This window comes from Dasypus novemcinctus, chromosome 29, assembly GCF_030445035.2.
Source record: "Dasypus novemcinctus isolate mDasNov1 chromosome 29, mDasNov1.1.hap2, whole genome shotgun sequence".
Classification (NCBI taxonomy): domain Eukaryota; kingdom Metazoa; phylum Chordata; class Mammalia; order Cingulata; family Dasypodidae; genus Dasypus; species Dasypus novemcinctus.
The window spans coordinates 15,243,921-15,263,942 of record NC_080701.1 but is presented as its reverse complement, the minus strand read 5'-3'; the positions used below and the strand labels follow the sequence as shown (position 1 = coordinate 15,263,942).

The 20,022-nt window shown below is 37.2% G+C and overlaps 1 protein-coding gene across 4 annotated transcripts in view; it reads right to left on the bottom strand.

Moving 5' to 3' along the window:
- Positions 1 to 20,022, bottom strand: part of LOC101435719 (pro-neuregulin-1, membrane-bound isoform) — a 211,047-nt gene that overhangs the window by 31,469 nt on the left and 159,556 nt on the right. For all 4 annotated transcript variants that reach the window (XM_071212641.1, XM_071212640.1, XM_071212638.1 and 1 more), the window contains one exon: positions 4,418 to 4,547. In XM_071212641.1, the coding sequence (XP_071068742.1) occupies positions 4,418 to 4,547 (130 nt within the window). The remainder of the gene's footprint in view (positions 1 to 4,417; positions 4,548 to 20,022) is intronic.

The following is a 20,022-nucleotide window of genomic DNA, read 5'->3' as shown; positions in this document are numbered from 1 at the left end:
AAAGTACTTTAGCAGAAATGAACTCATTTAATTTCACTTAGTCCCTGGGAAGAAATTTGGAGAACATATTAACTCTATGCTATAAGTAAAAAGATTATTCAGAGGGTTAAAGAGAAACAAATCAAAATTGTTCACCAAAATTGGTGGTTACATAGCTAATCCCCTCATGGTGAAGTTACATCTGTCCACTGAACAAATATTGTATTAATAAACACAGCCTAGTATAAAATAATTTTTAGATTAAATAAGATCACAGCAATAGTTCCTAAAAATAGCTCTCACTGCAACTCCTCAGAAGAACATAGACTGATGAGAACAAGGGGAAAAAAAGCAGAGAGGAAACTGAAAACTTTCATATTCGGGTTATCTTGTTTCTTTTCTTTGAAACACAGGATTACATAAGGCACCATCTAGTTAAAAAAAAAAAAGAATGAGTGTTTTCTCATCTTTATGTAATTTAGAGTAGTAACCCTTTTTTCTTCAGGAAAAAAATTTGAACTACTCTACAGAGAAGAGAATAAAAGATAAGCATCACCCCTGAAATTGCCGTATGGTCCCCAGAGGGATGTCCAAGTAACCAGCAAATATCTCCTCTGAGAAGTGTTTAACTACTACATGGTTAATCCATTTGGAACACCTTGTTCTCAACTGAGAGACAAAAGTGATTTGCTGTAAAATCTTCTGCCTCGACTCCCAAGAAGATAGCCATGGATTAGGTGACCGGAGAGACTACTTGGAAACTTCCGTGCTTGTGGTGTTTCTGAGTCATGTCTTTAGTCAGGGATGAAGCTTTCTTTGAATGATGTGGCTCAGGCTTCAGCTATGTTTTGCTTGAGACAGAGGGGCCATATGGAAACTATGAACTGGCCTTACAGACCAGACCATGATGAGCCAATGCACCATTTTTATGTTTTCTGTTTCTATTCAAGTGGTCTGGAGAATAATATATTATCATAAGGACATGATATACTGTATGCCTTTGTTTTAAATCTCAGCAGTGATTATTTTTTAATGTTATATGTTTTTACTACAGGCATTTAAAAACACACATACGCTTATCTCTTTCATTAAAACAAAAAACAAAAACAAAAAAATCAGGCCTGGTCTCCTGGGGACAGGGAATGGGAAGTTAAGGCTTAATATGTACAGGATTCCTATTTGGAATATGGAAATGTTTTGGTAATGGAGAGTGGTGATAGTAACACAATATTGTGAACACAATTAACAGCACTGAAATATGTATCTGAATACGATTAAAAGAGGAAATATTAGAAATTGTATATATGGCAACAGAACTATAAAAATTTTAATAAAATCCAATGGACTACACTACACAAACAGTGAAGGCTAAGTTAAACCATGAACTTCAATGAAAAGTACAATAATAAAAATGTGCTAGCATCAATGGTGACAAATGTTCCACAGCAGTGCAAGGCGCTGGTGGTGGGGTGGTGTATTTTACTCATGATTGTTCTGAAGACCCACAACTTCTCTAATAAAAGAAAAAAAACAGCACTGAAATATTCTGGATATTTAAATATACTCTATTTCTTCCTCCAAGGTACCGGGTGGCTTTGTTGCATCAGCAACAGTCATGGTCCAAAAGGAGAAAAAACATGTTATCAGAATCATAAATGTCAAAGATCTTCTTTCCTACAAGATTGAGTAATAATCTCTAACACTTTCCTGAAATATTCCAATCGCAAAAAAAACAAAAGGGTGATGCCAATTTGCTGAGACCAGAAGGCAAGGATGACCCACTAGAATATGAGCTTGGGAAATGCAGAGCATTCATTCAAGGTATGCTGCTTTAAGAGTTACTAGAGAAGCAACAGATATTTCACTTAAAGATTCAACAAATATAGCGGTATTATGCTTTTTTCCCTGGATTGGGCTTAACATTTAATGAAAAACTGTGTAGGTTAAGAAAAATTATAGTTGTTGGCACAACACCAAAACGGAACAAATGAACAGCACTTAAGTAATTGCATGTTTTGTACAGGACGTGGGAGGGCTATGGAATAGTTGAAATTAATATGTGGAAATAACTGCACTGGTTCCTTAGAGGTATTAAGAAACTATCACATATACTCACTCAGCTTGTAAATCTCTGAAAAGGCTATGATGAAAAATGATCGTGTTTCATTATAATGAAAATATAGTGATCTCAGATGCTTTTCTAAAGAAGTAAAAATATGAGACATAGATAATATGGGAATAATTGTTTAAAAAGGAGAAGAATTTAAGGAACTCTAACTTACTTGTTTTTTCAAGGAAATTTATTAAAACACAATTACACTGTATGCCTAAGATTAGGAAAGAATAACAAGGTTTCCCCATATAATAAATGAGCCTCATATTTTACAGATTATAATTCTCAGCTTCTGGTATTTTCAAATGTGATTAGAGAAAATCTTATAGGAAACTATAAAATTAGTTCATCCCAATTAACTATGTATTATAAATGTGAGGGTGCCATATCCACTGTTAACTGGCAGGACCAAGACTGAATCTAGCAGATTTTTAATTTTTGTATAGGTTTATAGATTTGGTATTTGTATTATCTGAAAGTGAGTCACTAACATAATTTTTGAAATAAAACAGAGATAGTCATATGAGATAATTCAGACCTTGAAAGAACTTCTTTTCTAAATATGCTTTCATCTATATCTTGCTATAAAATTTTCGAGGCACTTTTACCTATCATTTTATTTTGGCTTCTATTACCCATCTCCATGAAAGACACGTTGAACTAGTAATTGGGATTAGAATTCTACTCTGATTCCTGGATTTTAGTCACTATACCAGATCATATTTCTTTTTATAAATTACTCCATCTTCATCCATAAATTCAGCCAGATAACCTCCCAAACTTGTCTTCTTCTAGCACTCATTTTTATTGCTTTAAGCCTAGAGATTTTGAGGACAAGAAAGAACAATTCTGGGGGGATCTTGCCTGTAGCCATGAGGTGCCATGAGATATACCACGGAGAAGCCCATGTCTATTACAGTAAGGAAGCAGCAAAACACATCCTACAAAATGGCATTTGTGGTTGGTGTTATGGTTTTAAAACATATGCCATTAATTTAAGAAGCACTTTATTAGTTACGAACATAATTGATACTTTCTTAGGACTGGCACATAAATATCCATATACTATTTAAATGATGGGAACAAGGGAAATGGCCTTGTCTTTGCACTTTTTAAATTCTGCTAGGTATTATTTTTAGTAACTCAACTGCTTCCCTCCCATACTTGCTTTTCATTGTCAATATTTAAAGTCACACGATGTTGTTCTAGAACAAATGACAATTTCAATGATGGGTAGTGTTTTCTCATTTAAGTCAAGCATGGCTACTTTAGCACAACGTATCCTTTGCACATTTCCAAATTGCCTTTACAATTTGTTCAATGTTTTAAAGCTACATCTTTAAAGGAATACCATTAAAGTACCCAGGTTTCGGGACACAGCGATTGGTCAACCGCAAAATAAGTGTGTATTTTTCATTATTTTAATGAGATATCAAACATCTTTTACCCACATCAAATTATAGGAGTCCATATAACTCATAGAGACTAAATATCAATAGATATTTAAATGCATGGTATAATGTTTTTCAATGAGCTCTACTGATTTTTACTGTAAGTTTAAAATTTTAACACAGTTATTATCACTGTCTTATTCTATTTGTTGAATGAGATTAAATTTGATGCTTCTTAGTGGTGCATCAAATTCCAAGACATTGGATAGTGTCATTCCAGATTTATCTGTAAGTAACTGCAGAGCATGAAAGAACACTGCCTTTTACACATGGTGAAGCTTGCTACCCATGCTAAGTGCATTTCCAAACACGAGCATTCACTGTTTATTTCACTAGTGAGAGCTACCTAAATTACATTGTTTAAAAAAATAGTTATGAAACCATAAGACAATCTCAAATGTAAAAGATGGGTCAGTACAGCCTGCCTCTCTGCTTCCTTTGGTTGCCCTAGTCATGTGCAGGAGATCCCTGGGGTAAGAAAGGAACATTATCTCACATCTTAATGCACACACTGATGGGAGTATGTATCGAATGGTATAGGCTTCTATGATATTTGCATATTTCTTCTGGGTAACAATTATAGAAAACCACAGGAAAAGCAACACTGTAAACATGAAGGCAAAACCAAAAATCAAAAAAAACCAAAAGACAACAAACCCAACAACATTAAAAATAAGGCAAAAGAACAAAACTGCATATAAACAAAGGAGACTAAAAATGGTGTGAACTTTTCAAACCACTCTACAAATTACACAGCATGTAATGTAAAAAAACTGGAAACAGCAGCAACAACAACAATACATTATGCAACATGGAATCATCTGAAATAAGCGGTCATGGACATAAGCCACACAGAGAAGATTTCTTTCCTTACTTGCACAAGTATCTTGAGGGATTTGAAAGGTCTTTCACCATGAAGCACTCGCCTCCGTTCACACAGAAAGTTTTCTCTTTCTCGGCACATTTTACAAGATGGCTTGTCCCAGTGGTAGATGTAGATGTAGCTGCAAAGGAAATTAAGAAGACGAAAGGTTTACACCTATTTTACTACCTTCTAAGCAGTCTTTAATCTTACATTCTTTTGAAAGAAGAGTTCATACATGGTGCAGTGGATGTCACTAAACTTTTAAGGTTAATAAACAACTGCGAAGAAGTTAACTACTTTCTGGTATAATTAAATAGAGTTAGATTACAAAAATAATTAATTATAGAGTGAATTAATTAAACTAATTATAATTAAAGAGGAAAAAGGACTCTACGTTTTAATGACCAATATTTTATCTTCTAATGTAGTTGGAAAAGAGAATATCTCTTATCATTAAGTAAATATATACTTTCTATGTAGTTTGCAAAACTAATGATTTAAAATCACATCAATGCAGATTTATTTAGACATCAATTTAGACATCAATTAATTAACAGCAACTAATAAAGTATTTGGAAATTGTGTTTTGTAGGTATATTGACTTTATATTTTTAGACATAACCTATAGCAAGGAAAAAATAAAGTGGCTTATCAGTTCCTAATGAAAAAAATGTATATCATTAATTGAATTTATATTAACATACAGACCAGAAGCCGCTCTATTCAAAACTTCTACTCTAACTATAGAAGAACATTGCTGAATGCCTGACATAATTTTGAGGAAACAAAGTTTCATATCCTTGCAAATGTGGAAAAAAGCACTATAAAATTCAACTATTTTGAATGAGGAGTAGAAACAAGGCTTAATTTGGATTTACAACATCTTTCATGCAGTAAGCTTGATGGTCACTTGTAATGTTACAGTTATAAGGATGTGAAGTTGAAAGCGGCGCTTCCAGCACTGGGTGCGTGGACCACATGAAGGTAAATTCTCCTGGGCCTTTAGTATACAAACCACCCACCATCATCACTGGAAGCACCACAGGCAGTGCTCAGTAGCCACTAAAAAGTGTCTAATTTAAACATTGTTTATCACTGATATCAGGAAGAAAGGCAAAACAAATATATCAAGCCAGCGAAGATTCCATGTACTCTCTGAGAACAAAAAAAAATCAATCTTTACACAAATAAAAATTCCTTTTTTATCTATTGACTCTCTCATCCTTCATCTTCCTTCCCAGTTTCTATTCTGAGTGTATGAGTATGTGCTTCAGATACTCTGGCTTGCTTTTCCTTGACCTTATTTTTCCATCTTCTTCTTTCTTTCTTTTTCATTTTCTTCAAGAGTCACTATTTTTTGTGGCTTTTAACCCAATTTCTTCTTTTACTTTACTTGATTTTTACCACCACTGATCAGAGTAATCAACTCCAGAATAATTCAGCCTCTGGAGTTACTCCAGGTCTTTCTTGCCTCTTCTCCTGCCTCAGGCACAGATCTTAGCAGGCTTCTTAGTTGTCACAGCGAAGGACAGCCAAAACAATTGGACCCAGGAGACAGATCTTGATTTAAACCCATCTCCTACTAGTTCTGTGTCCCTAAGAATGTCCACCGAGATGCCACCGAGATGCTCCAATTTCCCATTTAGAGGCACAGGGTAAGAGCAATTTCATGGGCTTTTTGTAGGGGTTATAATTAATCTAGGTAAAGGATTTAGCACAAAACTAGCACTTAGTGAAGAGCAAGTATTCCTGGGCAGGGAGGGGGAAAGTCTTGATTTTGGTACTTACCAAACAGATTAAAACCACAATGGTGGAAATATGGGAATTTATAAGATGCTTACTATACTTGAATCAGTACTATGGGATACTTAAGAAGTGGGTCATGATTTTTTTATTACTCCAACAAAAATGCCTCTTCAAAATGCATTTCAGGGCAGCCTTCACAGGTCTCCAAACCAAACAAACCAAACCACTGGGACAAGGGAAGGGGGAGAGGGGATTTCACCCTCGATTTCCAGCTACACTTCAATATCTCCATCAGAAACAGGGGAACATAACTTGCCTTGTTTGATCTGCAAAGTCATAGAGTAGGAAACATTTCTCTACTTCATGTGGCATATCATTTTAACATAATATTATGTCCTCATGTAAAAAAACTGTTTACCTAGGTGCTGTTTTAATATTTTTATCCATGGTGACTGCTTTTTAAAATATCAGAAGCAAATTTGCCTGAAATGTTACAGGTTTTATGCTGACTTTGAACTGCAGACAGGAGCCAATGAGATGAAAAATGGGACAGGGTGTCCTTGCTGTCCCAGTGACAGTGCTGAATGGACCCCCTGCCGTGTGCTGTCACCTCTTCTGCTGCCTGGGAAAGCTAACCCTACTGCCTCCCTGACAGGTCGCTAAGACCTCGGCTCACCCAAGCTGAGAAACAAACACTGCAAGAGACTCTTTCAGAACATATCTTGAGACTTTTACTAAGAATAAAACCAGCATCCCCTTCCCGAATCAGATGCTCCGTATAAATCGTCAACTAGCAATGAAGAGTAGCAGTGATGTAAGCAACAGTTAGTTACATCATACCTATTCCTTAGACTTTCTGATCTGGGGAGATTACCATAATAAATCAATAGATGAATAAATACTAAAACAAGAAATAATACCTATTTCTAGTCCTTTACAAATATTTCTCCCTGATGATTATCCTACCCTGCAGTGCCCGGTTATAACATGTTCATCTGAAAAATTCTTGTCTCATTCCTGGAAACTAGGCATGGGATGTCTGGTAGTGAATAAATACTGTTGGAGGAAATGAAGTAGCACTTTTATCTCTTAGTAGCGATGAGATCAAAAAAATGATCCAGGCATTGTAAAGCAGCACTTAACTCCCCGTTGATCAAAGTGTGAACTGACTGAGGACAGCTGCTGGGAACCATCAACTCAGCACAGGAATACGGAGCAATGCTGACAGGAACCTGGGCTGGAGATGGTGTGTTATACCGGCCTTGACCCTGCCAGGTTTCTTTTACACTCCTTAGTCGAACACAGCGAACAATTCTAAGCAAGCCTAGAAATTCTGCAGCAATACCCTTTCTCTTTGGCTTGCACATGCCATATTGCTCAATCTGTTTCCATATGGTAATGTGGCTGGAAAATAAAGAAACAGACAAGGCAGGTCCTTAAACAAAATTACAGGAACAGTACTCTTGTTGGGGGAGTTTATTAGAGATAAAGCTAAAGGGTGAGCAGATAGGATTGTTCCCGTGTGTAAGAGATGAGCCTCAATAGTTGTTCTGTGGAGCAGGTTAAGTAGATTTCACACACTCAGTTACTTAAACTCTGCCTCCCTCTCCTTGGTGACTAGTTTATCACCATCTGGAACTTATCTTTCCGGTAAGGGCCAACTAAATGAACAGCAACTAGGAAGTCTGTTAAATATGACTCCTTTATTTTAATATTTGCCATTTATATGGACACTTTATCCCAAAGACACTTTCCTTGGTGTGCTCGCAACTACAACATTATAATAAACAAGGCAGTGACTTGTTACCCAAAAATGCACTTTAGAGCGCTTCACTCTAGGGTTGGTCTGTCTCGGCAATACAGGTTAGACTGGGGCAGCCCAGGGAAAATGGGCAGTTCTTTTACTCAGTCAAAGACTGGAGACCAAGACCATCACTTAGGAATTCCTCAAAAAATCCTTTACTACACAGCAATACTCCTTCCTTCCATCCTTCCCCTCCCTGCTTCTCTCTTCCCCTCCCTCCCTTCTGCATTTCTTTACCTACTAGCTATGGTGTGCAAGACACGACAATAACAACTAGAGTTAAGGGGGCTTAACACTGTAACATCTTGAACAGTTGTCCCTAAGCAGTGACTTATGTTGATAAAATGTAGCGACTGAAAGCAGAAGGACTGCATCCAGTATCCATGTGGAATCTAAGCCCCCACTTGAAATAGATGTGCAATGGACACAACCAAGCCAAGGTCCACGGAGAAAATATGGCATTGGTGTGGGAAGGGTGGCCATGGTGGCTGCTGGGTGCGGGGAATGGGAGGAAGAGATGAGATGGGGAGGCGTTTTTGGGACTTGGAGTTGTCCTGGGTGGTGCTTCACGGACAACTACAGGACATTGTGGATTCTCCCAGGGCCCACTGGATGGAACGTGAGAGAGTCTGGGCTATGATGTGGACCATTGACTATGGGGTACAGCGATGCCCAGAGATGTACTTACCAGGTGCAATGGATGTGTCATGATGACGGGAGAGAGGGTTGCTGTGGAGGGAGTAGGGGGTGGGGGTGGTGGGGTTGAATGGGACCTCATATTTTTTGAATGTAATATTTTTTTAAAAAATGAATTAAATAAAAAAAAATGTAGTGAGGTGAACACTAGATTTAGCTGAGAAGACTCTAACCCACCCAAGGCTCCATTTTGCCTGTCGACTAGCTGTGTGACTTGTGCCCAGCCACCTGCCTCGGTAAATTCAGCTGCAAAGATGAGCTATCACAAGGACGCTGAATTTTGTCAAAGTACTTTGTCAGTTCCAACACTGCACACAAACAGATGATACTGTTACTATTACTTATGATATAAATAGTGGACAAAGAGGGGCAAAAACACATCTGCTCAGACTCTGGAACTATACATAAGCAAGTTTCACCGTTATTTTTTAGCAAAATATTCTTTTACAAAATGTTAAGAGAGTTGGTTTAATCTGGAGGGCGAACCAATGAATGACTTTTAAAACATTTAGCAAACATCAATAGTCTAATTTAACGCCATCATGAATGCCAATAATTTATAACCACTAATTATTTTTTACCAGACATAAAATACAGGATAGTCTTATATACCACCCCTTTTATTAACACCTTGCATTGATGACTGGTGTGGTCCATTTGTGACAGTTAATGAAAGCACATTTTTATAGTTGTGCTATCAACTGTAGGCCATGGTTTAAGGCAGGATTCACTGTTGGTACTGGGAAGTTCAATGGATTTTTAAAATAAATAACTACTGAATCTGCTTACAAAATTAAATTGGACATTCAAGTTAAAAGCAAAGAATACTATTATTATCTTAAATATGTGAGTAGTTCAGCTTTCAGCCTACACACACATCTTTAATATTACTGGCTAAACGTCCAAGGTACACAAGTTAAATAGATTTACAATAGTGTGTTGCTACAACACTTCAACAACTATAGAATACAAAAGTGTCTGATTTCCCAAACGTTAAGTTAAAAACAGAATTAAATTATAACTTATTTTGAAAATCACACACTACTACACATCTTGGTATATCACACAGAAGGGCTAAAAAATTGATGAAAAATTAAATGTCCTCTGCTCATTAATGAATATTTTCCCATGGAATCTACTCAATATTTCCCAGAGAATTCTGCCAGACAGGCCAAAAAGAAAATACTGCTGAATGCCATGGCTTACTTTCTTGCTTGTTTGCCATGGCTTACTTTCTTGCTCGTTTTAAGGAGCAGTTTTCCTTATCAGCGAAGCAGACAGCACCATCAGACCAGGGCCATTACACCAATGCAAATCTCTGATAACGAGGCTCACTGTTCTTCTTTGACAATTAGCAGGGATTAGCCCTGGCTACAGAGTATGCCCCAAGGAACAATCTTGAGATCCTGTCCTCACTGAGTGAGTTCACACCAGCCCTTTCCTGGACCTTCTTAATGATTACTTTGCAGAAAAATAAACTAAACAAGAGTATGCAGTTTTTGCAATAAAAATATTTTGATATTCTAATTTAAAAGCTGCCAATTACTACAAAACTACTTTTTTTCCTAAACCTTAGCTGTGATAGCTTCAATGTCTATGACCTAAGAAATCTGCATGCTTTCTTGCTCTTTAATCTCCCAGTTAAAAACGCTTATCTCCTCTGGAATTAGGTACTAGGAATGGCTACTAGGAAAAAATGCTTTATGTGGCTCTTGAAAATGAAGGTCTGGAGCACAGGCTCAGCAAGAAAAGCTGTGCAACTTACTGTAGCTTCTATGGATGCAAAGGGAATGATAGGTGGGCATTAGTTTTCCAAAGGAGCAGTCCAGACCTGGGCTCGGAATCACAGAAACATTGCCATTCTGGGTCAGCCTTTGGAGTAGTAATGTAGTCCTTGGCTACAGAGCAGATACGCATTTGTAAAGGGGAAGGAAAGAAACCTGTGGAACTGACTTGGAGTTTCGCAGAGCCCACCCTGCCACTTCTCTTGACCTCTCTCCTCCACTGAACTCTGCTCAAGAAACAAAAAAGGAAGCTAGAGAAAGATTAAGAGACCGTAAATGGCACCTGCACTTTCTAAGGTAGAACTGGGGCATCTGACTTCTTATTTTGCATGAATGGGCCTCAGGACTGAAATTAGAAGCTGGACTCACTGAGAGCTTCTTAGAGGACCTACAAGGTGGCAGTTTGTCTAAAGAACAGGCTGACACCAAAGATCAACAGGGATTAACCTAACCCGGGGCTGTGGCGTTGTCTGTGTGCACACAGAGCTAGGGGACTGGAAAGAACCTTTCCCCACTGCAGAGGTGATCCTCATTTTTAAGAAGAATTGTACAAATCACCTCAAAAGAACAGTTCCGTAGTCCTCAATAAAATACCTCTAGCTAAGAATCCACGGAAGTGCGAGGAGAGGGCTGTCCAAGGTCACACAAGTGGATTGGGAAATGCTTGTTTTCTGTTTTGTTAAATGTTTATTAGGCTGAAACAGGTTACTAAGATTGCCTTTAGAGTCTTCTTTCCCTTAAAAGCCCTCTGAGTGGACCCTCCTATTATATTTCTTCCTTCCTCAGCAGAATGAAAAGTGACCTTTGGTGCTTCTCTTCATAAAATAAAATTATACTTTTTGTTCTAAGACTGATCTCATTTATAGCGAAACAGAAAGGAGAATCTAAGTTCCCAGCAGTTGCTGAGCAAATGATCTGGTATCATTAGATAGTGTTATCCTTAGAAAAATAAAATTGTCAGGGAAGGTTATTTTCAAACATACAAGTTGCTTTTTCCTCCCCTTTTCTTCCGAAAGTGCGTTTCGCTCATGACACAGTTTAATCATCCTAGTTTACTGTTTCCTAGAGGGCAACAGCTAAATGACATAAATGACTAGTAAGGTGTCCTAATTTTTCTCAAGAATAGGGAAAATATCTTCCCATAGTAGAGAACTGATGGAATGGAGTTAAAAGGAGGCTGCTTTTTCTTCTTCACAAAGCCAATTATCTTTTCTTAGCTAAGAAACCAATCCCAGAAATCAAGTTCTGCCATATATTGTCTACCAATCTAATCACCGACAGTTTTATATGAACATAAAATTTCCATAACCAGGAATTCACAAGCTTTCAAGCTGTCCCTTGAATCTCTTTCTATCAATACCTATTCTACAAGAGTAAAATCCATTTAGCCTACAAAGTAAATATTAGCAGTCATTTGATTGGCTTCATTTGATATATTTATAGATCTCATCAGGCTAAATGGAGAAGGAACACATTTTTTACGGTACCCTGCATTTTCTACCAGCATTGATTTGGTTGGGAAGTCACTCTCAATCTAAAAGATGTTGGCCTGTTACCTTTAGAACCAGTCAAAAATTCTGTGCACTAAACAAAACAAAGAGGACAAAACTGCCAAGAACGATCAAGGGTTCAGTTATTCAGTGGGCCACTGAAATTATCATGTGACATTTACTGACACAGATTATTTTCTTCCTCAACTAAGATATATTTAGAAATGAAAGTGAAACATTTCGAAATGAAAGAGAGAAAAGAAAGTGAAACATTTCGAAATGGAAGGCCAAAGGAGAAAAGGCATGAGGCACATTCGTTATCTTATCCAACACATTTAAGAAGGCATACCATATCCAAAGATAAGAGCCATATGGTTATTGTGAAAGATACGGAATTGACATTTGATGGAACTAAGAATCAATTTCTGTAATACCATAGTCTTAATGCCAAAATCAAACCTGAATTTAATCAAGTGCCCACATGCAACTACCAATTATTAGGAAGTTCAGAGGTCAGAGGAACATAATAAAAGATACCATGGAATACAGCCCACAAAAATCCAGACTATGCAGAACTCGACAGGGCAAACAGACTGGTTTCTTAAAAAATAAACAAATCACAAAGACAAAAGGAGAGATAGGAACTACAGCTAAAGCTAGACAAGAGTTAACGAAGGGAGAAACTCAAAATATGGATAATCAAGAGAATTAAGACAATTATCAGGCAATTGCAATGTGTGAACCTTATTTGGATCCTGATATTTATGGGAGGACATCTGATCGCTGATTGGTAATTAATAATACTAAGAAGTTATCCTTAATTTGTGTTTGTTAAACATATTCTGACTGTTTAAAAATAGAAGGGCCCTTATCCTTTAGAGCTACATACTGAAATATTTATGCCTTAAATGAGATGGCTGGAATTTGTTTCAAACTACTGAGATGAAGGAAGTAAGTAAAGACGAAACAAAACTGGTAGTTGCTGAAGTGAGTGATAGCTATCGGAAATTCATTACATTATACCTTGTACTTTCATAAATGCTTAATATACATATTTAAATATATATTATTTATATACATTTTAAATACATGCTTATATTTGTTTAAAATAAAAATGCAAAAATATTCACTTATAATTTTTTTCATAATAGGGCTTTAAAAGTAGAATTAGAATGATACTCTATATATCATAAAAATTTCAACTTTTGGCTAATAACCCAAATCATATTTAACATTGAAACTCTAGGGATTCCTATTAATGCCAGAAATATGCAAAAGATACTGACTTTTTTAATATTGCTATTAAAGTCAATAAATAAAAAGTAGTACCATAACATTAAGAAGTGAAAGGTTAAACAATCATTATTTAAAGACGGTATGATTGGGTATCGTCATTAACCAGCAAGGAAACCCAATAAAACACAGGCATCATATTTACAAGAGCAACAGGAAATACAAATCAATTAGATTGGCCGGGTATGAATGTAGCAGTAAGTGTGAAGACAGGAGATATGTTTAAAGAGTGACTGACTTATTAAGGAGAATTAGGTAGATGGTTGTAGGTGGAGAAGGTTTTCCATTAAAGGGAAAAGCAAACGATTTGGTGGAGGTAGGAAAATAAAACGTCATGTTCAATGAAAGGACACAGTTCAATTTGACTGGGACATAGATTACAAATGAGGCCAAGTTAACAAAGCTATAAAATAATGATGAATCCTATCAGCGAAGCCATTGAAACCTTGGCTGGACTTAAAATTTAACATTTACGTCATGGAGAAAGTTGGTTTTTTGAGTAGGGCCATGACTAATGAAATTGATGGTTCATTCTGTAGCCTTTGGACAGGCAGAGGTGGAGAGATGAGTGGAGAAGTTCCTACAGGGGTCTAGGTGAGAGGGAAGGTGTACTAACAGGTATGTGATGAGAAAGGAGCAGGGCCATAGTCAAAAACAGCACATGGCATGTATATACTTTAAAAATCAGGCAGGAGCTAAGTGCTGGCGTTCATTTGTATTTCACACCTTGTACTGCACCTCTTTCTAAGGCATTCGGACTGCTTAACACATTTCTCATTACTCTTTACACAATCTAGGAAAGGGCCATCATGTTAACAGATAGAGGGGCTGAGACCTGCTTTCAACATTCAATACTTATAGGCAGAGCTAAAAACGTCGAAGTTACAGCTGAGACTACATTACCGGTTCCTTCCTAATTTGACTAAATCATGTGTCCACTGATACCGAGGATCCCATTGAAAACAGACAGTACCATGACTGGAGTGAAATTATGAGTTTATCATACAGGTGACCCAGGAAGTCATGTTCCTACAAGGTATGGACTTATTAGCAAGACCACAAATAATTTCTGACAAATGTTTTCAGTAATCTAAACTTGTAGTGCTTTGCATTGAGGAGCCTCCATAGAAGTGTAGCAAAAATGGATTCCAGGAAATAGAAACTCAATCCTCCAAGTTTCAGGTTTGACCCAGACCTGTTTGAACAATGGCTTCGTAGGGCAAGAAACCTGAATAATATTCCTTAGAATGTCCCTCTCACATTTTTTCGGCAGAGAGCCTGCTCTGAAGATGCCCCTGTAAAACCCTGGATTGCACATTGCTACATACCATTTAGCCAAATTACTGCAATTCTGTGTTTGTGTGCAGAAAGATTCTGGAGATAACTAGCCAGATTCTGTTTCCATAAGCACCACATTTTCCTCACTGAGGCCAAAGGGTACTGAGTATAAAGGAATGAAGTAGTAAAAGCATGTTCAAGCATATGAAACTTGCGCTGTTAACACTTGGCTAATTTCAGTCCATATATTTTCCCTCAACTCCCAGGAGGTCCTTGTTCCCAGGTTCGTGATCAGAGTAGCAAAACATCCCTCCCTGTAATATGACGTGTTAGTGAATATGTATCTGCAGTTTTTAGGTTCCCAGTACAAATTGCTATGTAACCAAATAACACATGGAAATCACTTTTTTCAATACCATTACTGCCGTTTACACATGACCAACCTGAACAGAAATAAAACAAGGTTTCAATAAAACATATAATTTCAATGCTTTGCCTCGGAAAACTATTTCCTTTTTGCCCTGTTCCCCAATGGACTAATTGGCCTCCATGATGTTTCATTCATAATTGATTCTGTTTCTCTAAAAAGCACATAATTTCTAGGTCAGAGATGGGAGCGGTGGGAGGTACATTATAGGCAAATCCTGGACCTTCACAGGAACACAACCAAAATGATAAATTAATCTGGATTATGTTACACCTAAAAAAATCTTCCCTAAAACCCTAGTGGTGCTTTTGTTTTTAGTTTCTGGGCCTTTACACTCAGACATAACTGGCACCTGCTTTCTTACTGATTGCATTAAACCTTGCGATTCAACAGAAAGAAAACAGACAGGTGCACATATTGGACTCCTCTTCCAAAGTGCACAATTTTTTAAAAACTAGAGCCATGTGGTCAGTGTCTTACTATCATCATCTGGGCTGGCTGTTTTATATACACACATCATTCCATTGTGGGGAAAATCTAATGGAAATCATATCCTGGTTATAGTTAAACCAAAAAAGGGCATGTTGAAACACATCATAAAAATGCAGAGTGGAGGCTATGGCCTCACCTGAGCCTGCCTGGCCATTCCCCTGCACTCTGTGGAGCAGGGAATGTTAAGAAGTTCCACACACAGGACCTTCGTTATAATTTATTAGGTTTTCCTGGTAGCGATATATCTATCTGTGTATATGGACTAATAAAATACTTCCATCTCTGAAGCTGGAATAATTCAGAAAGGCTGACGTCCTCCCCACTTCTTTTAAAACATAAACCACTTGGGTAGACACCGCAGGCATGGTTTAGTACAGCCACACTAAAGTGCTGTGTACCTGAACACTGACCAGAAAACAGCTTCAAGTAGGGTCTCATGTCCATCCAGCACCCCAGCTGTAAGCCAACAGGGCTCTGTAAAGCTGCCTAAACACTCAAAACCAATCTACTTCCAGCTTAATTCTTTCTATTCCCACATGGTTCCTGGAGAGGATGCCAACGTCTCCAATGGAGATTCGTCCTTTATTCAAAAACTGTCAAGAAGTAAAACACAACGTCTAAGTAGGCATGTGCCTTCCTTGTTCTGCTCAAAGAGGCACTGCCAAAACCGGGTGAGAAACTTTCTAGTTTAATAAAGAATCCAGTGACTACTATAAGGCAGGGTTAGTTATGCCCCTAAACCCCACTGAGGGCAAGTCCACAGTGGCAGATTCTGGTTGTATTTCTAAGCAGAAAACAAGTCCTTAATAGGAAAAAGAGTTGCCGCTAAATCAGCAGAGAGAACCTGGGCATCTCACTCTCTACTTTTAAAAAAGCATTCTGTGTCAGTGATGTTCCCTTAAGAAATTCTTCTAAAGAACTCAGGGATATGAAACATTCTGTTAAAAGAATTTCATGCTTTGTACATGTGCTATAGCTGCCTCTTAATAGAGACAACTTTTCCATAGACAGCTTCCCTTTTCCTTGCACTGTGATGCTTAACATTATATGCCAGTGACTCTAATGCTTGAATTTTTCTGAAAGTCTGAAGCAATCAGGGAAAGGGGTCACTGTTTTACAGAAGCCAGACAAATCTCTACAATTAAATGGGGACCATAATAAAGGATCTTAATTACCAGAAAGATGCTATACTCTCCTTCAGCAATCCTTCCTCACTCCTGCATGCTGTGCTCCACAGAAAAAGGTTATCAGAATCTGACGAATAACTGGATGAATTTGGATCTGGCCTCTGGCTCCAGCTTGAGAGCTATTGCCCCACCTGCCAGTACACCTTCAGTGTGTATGTATATATATATTCACTTGCCTTTATATATGCTTGCCTTCTACCTGTGGCTTTCCTTTATTTGAAAAATCAAGCTGCACTCTGTCATTGACTGAAAACCTGATTTTCATTCTTTGATTTTTTCTTAGTATTTGAAATGACAGAACTGAAGAAGTCATTGGTAAATGAGGATAATTAAAGCTCTATTCCTAGAACTAGGAAAATGCTCAAAATGTCTGACTTTCCCCCCCCATTTTTGTTCTTTAAACTTTGGTTTGTTTTTAGCCTAATTGACTGATATTATTTCAGCATAAATGTGAACATAATTTCAAACAGATTGAATATGAACTGATCCATTAGTTAACAATATTACTAAAATATATGATCATCCTTTAAAACTGCTTACATCACAATTTCATCCTTCACCAAGTTCAGGGTACAAAACACCCGCTTGGCCATTTTTTTGTTTGTTTTTTTGTTTTGTTTGTTTTCAGGATTCCTAAGAGAAATCAGATCTTTGCATCAGTGAATTATTTTCACTGTAAATAATCAATACAATGTTGAATAAGAAGAACATATGAAAAGAATGGCAATAATAAATGTAACCAAATTATTTCTTCTGAAGTCAAACGAGGCATTGGCAAACCCACAGAAATAACCGCAGCACATGTTAGCCACACATATTTAAGCAAATTTTACCCAGATATTTTCAAGAGAAAGTAAACAAAAAAGTAGTCTGATGGAAGATATAAGAGAGAGGAGGGAGTGGGGAAAAGGCTGGTTTTATGAAACTTAGCAGTTCTGGGACTTAGACAATGAATATGAAATTCAATTCAATTAGGAAGGCCCAGGATGACACTTTTGTGACGTAAATAAGGTTGTGGTCTCCTTTGGGGTCTCAAGTTACATAGACCCAGAGGAATTTATAGCAACTGGGCAAATTTGGGGTAAGCCTAAAGCTGGTTCCTTTTCTCAGTTTATTACTTCCTGAATGAACACACTATGTTTCCTGGGGCAACTGACACGCTGGGAAATGGTACAACTTATTGTCAGGTGTAACTTCAAACACAATGTGAAGCTGGCAGTTTTCTACATAGAATTGTCATGATAGCAACATGGCAAAAGGGAAATTTACCAAAGTTGAAGAAGACTAGTGAAATTTATTCTGTTAAATGGGGCAATGTGGTCTGTACTGCTGGAATCACATTCTAGAAATGGGTAAGTGCATAAATGAGAGAAAGTAACAGCCAGGAATCAAGATGAGGTCTTGGGACTGGTGGGATAAATGTTCGTGGCTCTGGCCATTTTAGCAACTCTGTGACAGAAGTCATACACGTTCCCATCCCAGAGACGACAATATGCAGCTGAAACATTCAAAGTCTTATTCTATTTTACAGGAAACTCTGTGATGAGGCCTATGATAAGGGTCAAAACAAAGTCCCAGTCGTTTCTTAGATCAATGAACCACAGGACAGAGGTCCAGACAGAAGGAATCCATCACTATCACAAATTAAGTAATTACGGTAAATATTAGGGGAAGCACAGAAGTCTTAACCTTAATCACCTCAAAATGATCAGCAACATTTTATCATCAAAATAACTGAACATACCCTCTATGCTCAGCTAAATTTGGTAACTAAATAAGTAAATGTATCTTCATAGTTAGATGAGAATGAATTATTTTAACGATGGTGACATGGATCTGTGCTGATTCCATATACGGAATTTGCTAATGTATAACGTTTCCAGTTCGTGAGGCATGATTTAAAATAAGAGACAAGCCCTTAAAAATGATTCAAAAGTTGAAGATATGAACTGTTGCTGCCAAATAGGAAGAGAAGTACTGAATTCCCCTTTCCCCTTCTCATACTTTCTACCTCCAACTCATTTTGATAAAAAAAATAACAAACAAGACTGGTTATCATTCTGGAAAAAGCTAGTGTACTCTTTACAGGCAATTTCCACTATACCTTATCCAAGTGGAGATTACATTTAAAAAGGAAGAAAGATCATAATAAATGGAAATAGGATACGTATCACTACCTGTGACAGACACTGCCCTTTTCTATCGTGGGAACACGAATATCAGAGACAATATCCCGGTTCTTTCACGTACTAGAACCGAGGTCTGCAAAGTATTGTTTGTAGATACAGTTTCAAGAAAGTCAATATTAGTTCAAAGGGAAAACTGCAAGGAAGAGGGCCAGCCCAGACTTCCTACTTACTCAGGTGAATTCTCTTGCCTGATATTCAACTTAGTCTGAAATCTAAAAAGTAGCAACCTTTCTGGAAGTACAAGAACTCTTCTGTTGCCTTTCTCATTATAGAAAAAAATAAATCTGCCTATTCTCAGGATTCATATTTCTAGAATAGGAGCCACCATACAATATATCTTAATGAAGTTAAGAGTTAAACTCCGATGCTCACAATGACCACTTCTACTGGTCATGCTATTTACCATGTTCTGGCTTTAGAGGTAATAGTCATGGAGGCAAGGAGAGCACAGAAGAAATGAGGAGCAGAGAGAGAAGATATTGTGTGATTACAAAAATGGAAGTGTTCTCTGGAAATTATATTTTGTTCTTAAGCATCACCCTTACATCATAAAATCTCAGGTTTTTTTTTTACAGTAATCTCATCTTTTGTAGTAGAAATCATATTCACCTAGCAGTTGGTTCCTGGCATCAACAATGGTAACTGTAAATTGAAAAGTTATGTCTTTCATGTCTATTCTTTAAGGGCCCTTTATTGGAGAAGAAATAAATTCAGGTGAAAGTCAGGAGTCATCTGTATCCTAAAGGCAATAAAATTCTTAGCTAAGAAGAAAATAGACAGATATTCATAAAATATCTACTATGTCCCAGACCTTCTAGCATGATAATCCCTTTAATCTTCACAGTACCAGAAAAAGAGAATATCCTCTCCTCTTCATAGATTAGGAAATTAAGGCTCAAAGAGGTTAGACAGTATGCTGGGTTCTCAGGATTATGAATAGTGTAGAGAGAAATTCCAAGGCAGGGTGATTGCAAGGACCTTAACATATCCATGAACACATTCTGCCTCCTGTTTCTTTCTATAGATGTGACCACCTAGTTAAAAACAAAAAGAAACTGACAAAAACTAAATCCTTTTCACATAGTTAAAAACTAAAGTACTAATCCTTTTCACAGGCTATTGGAGAAACCATATTCTTCTACCCTATTATTATCTGCTAATATTTCCCTATGTTTGAGACTTTTTATTACTTTTAGGTTCTACATTTTTAGCAGGGGATAGGAGGACA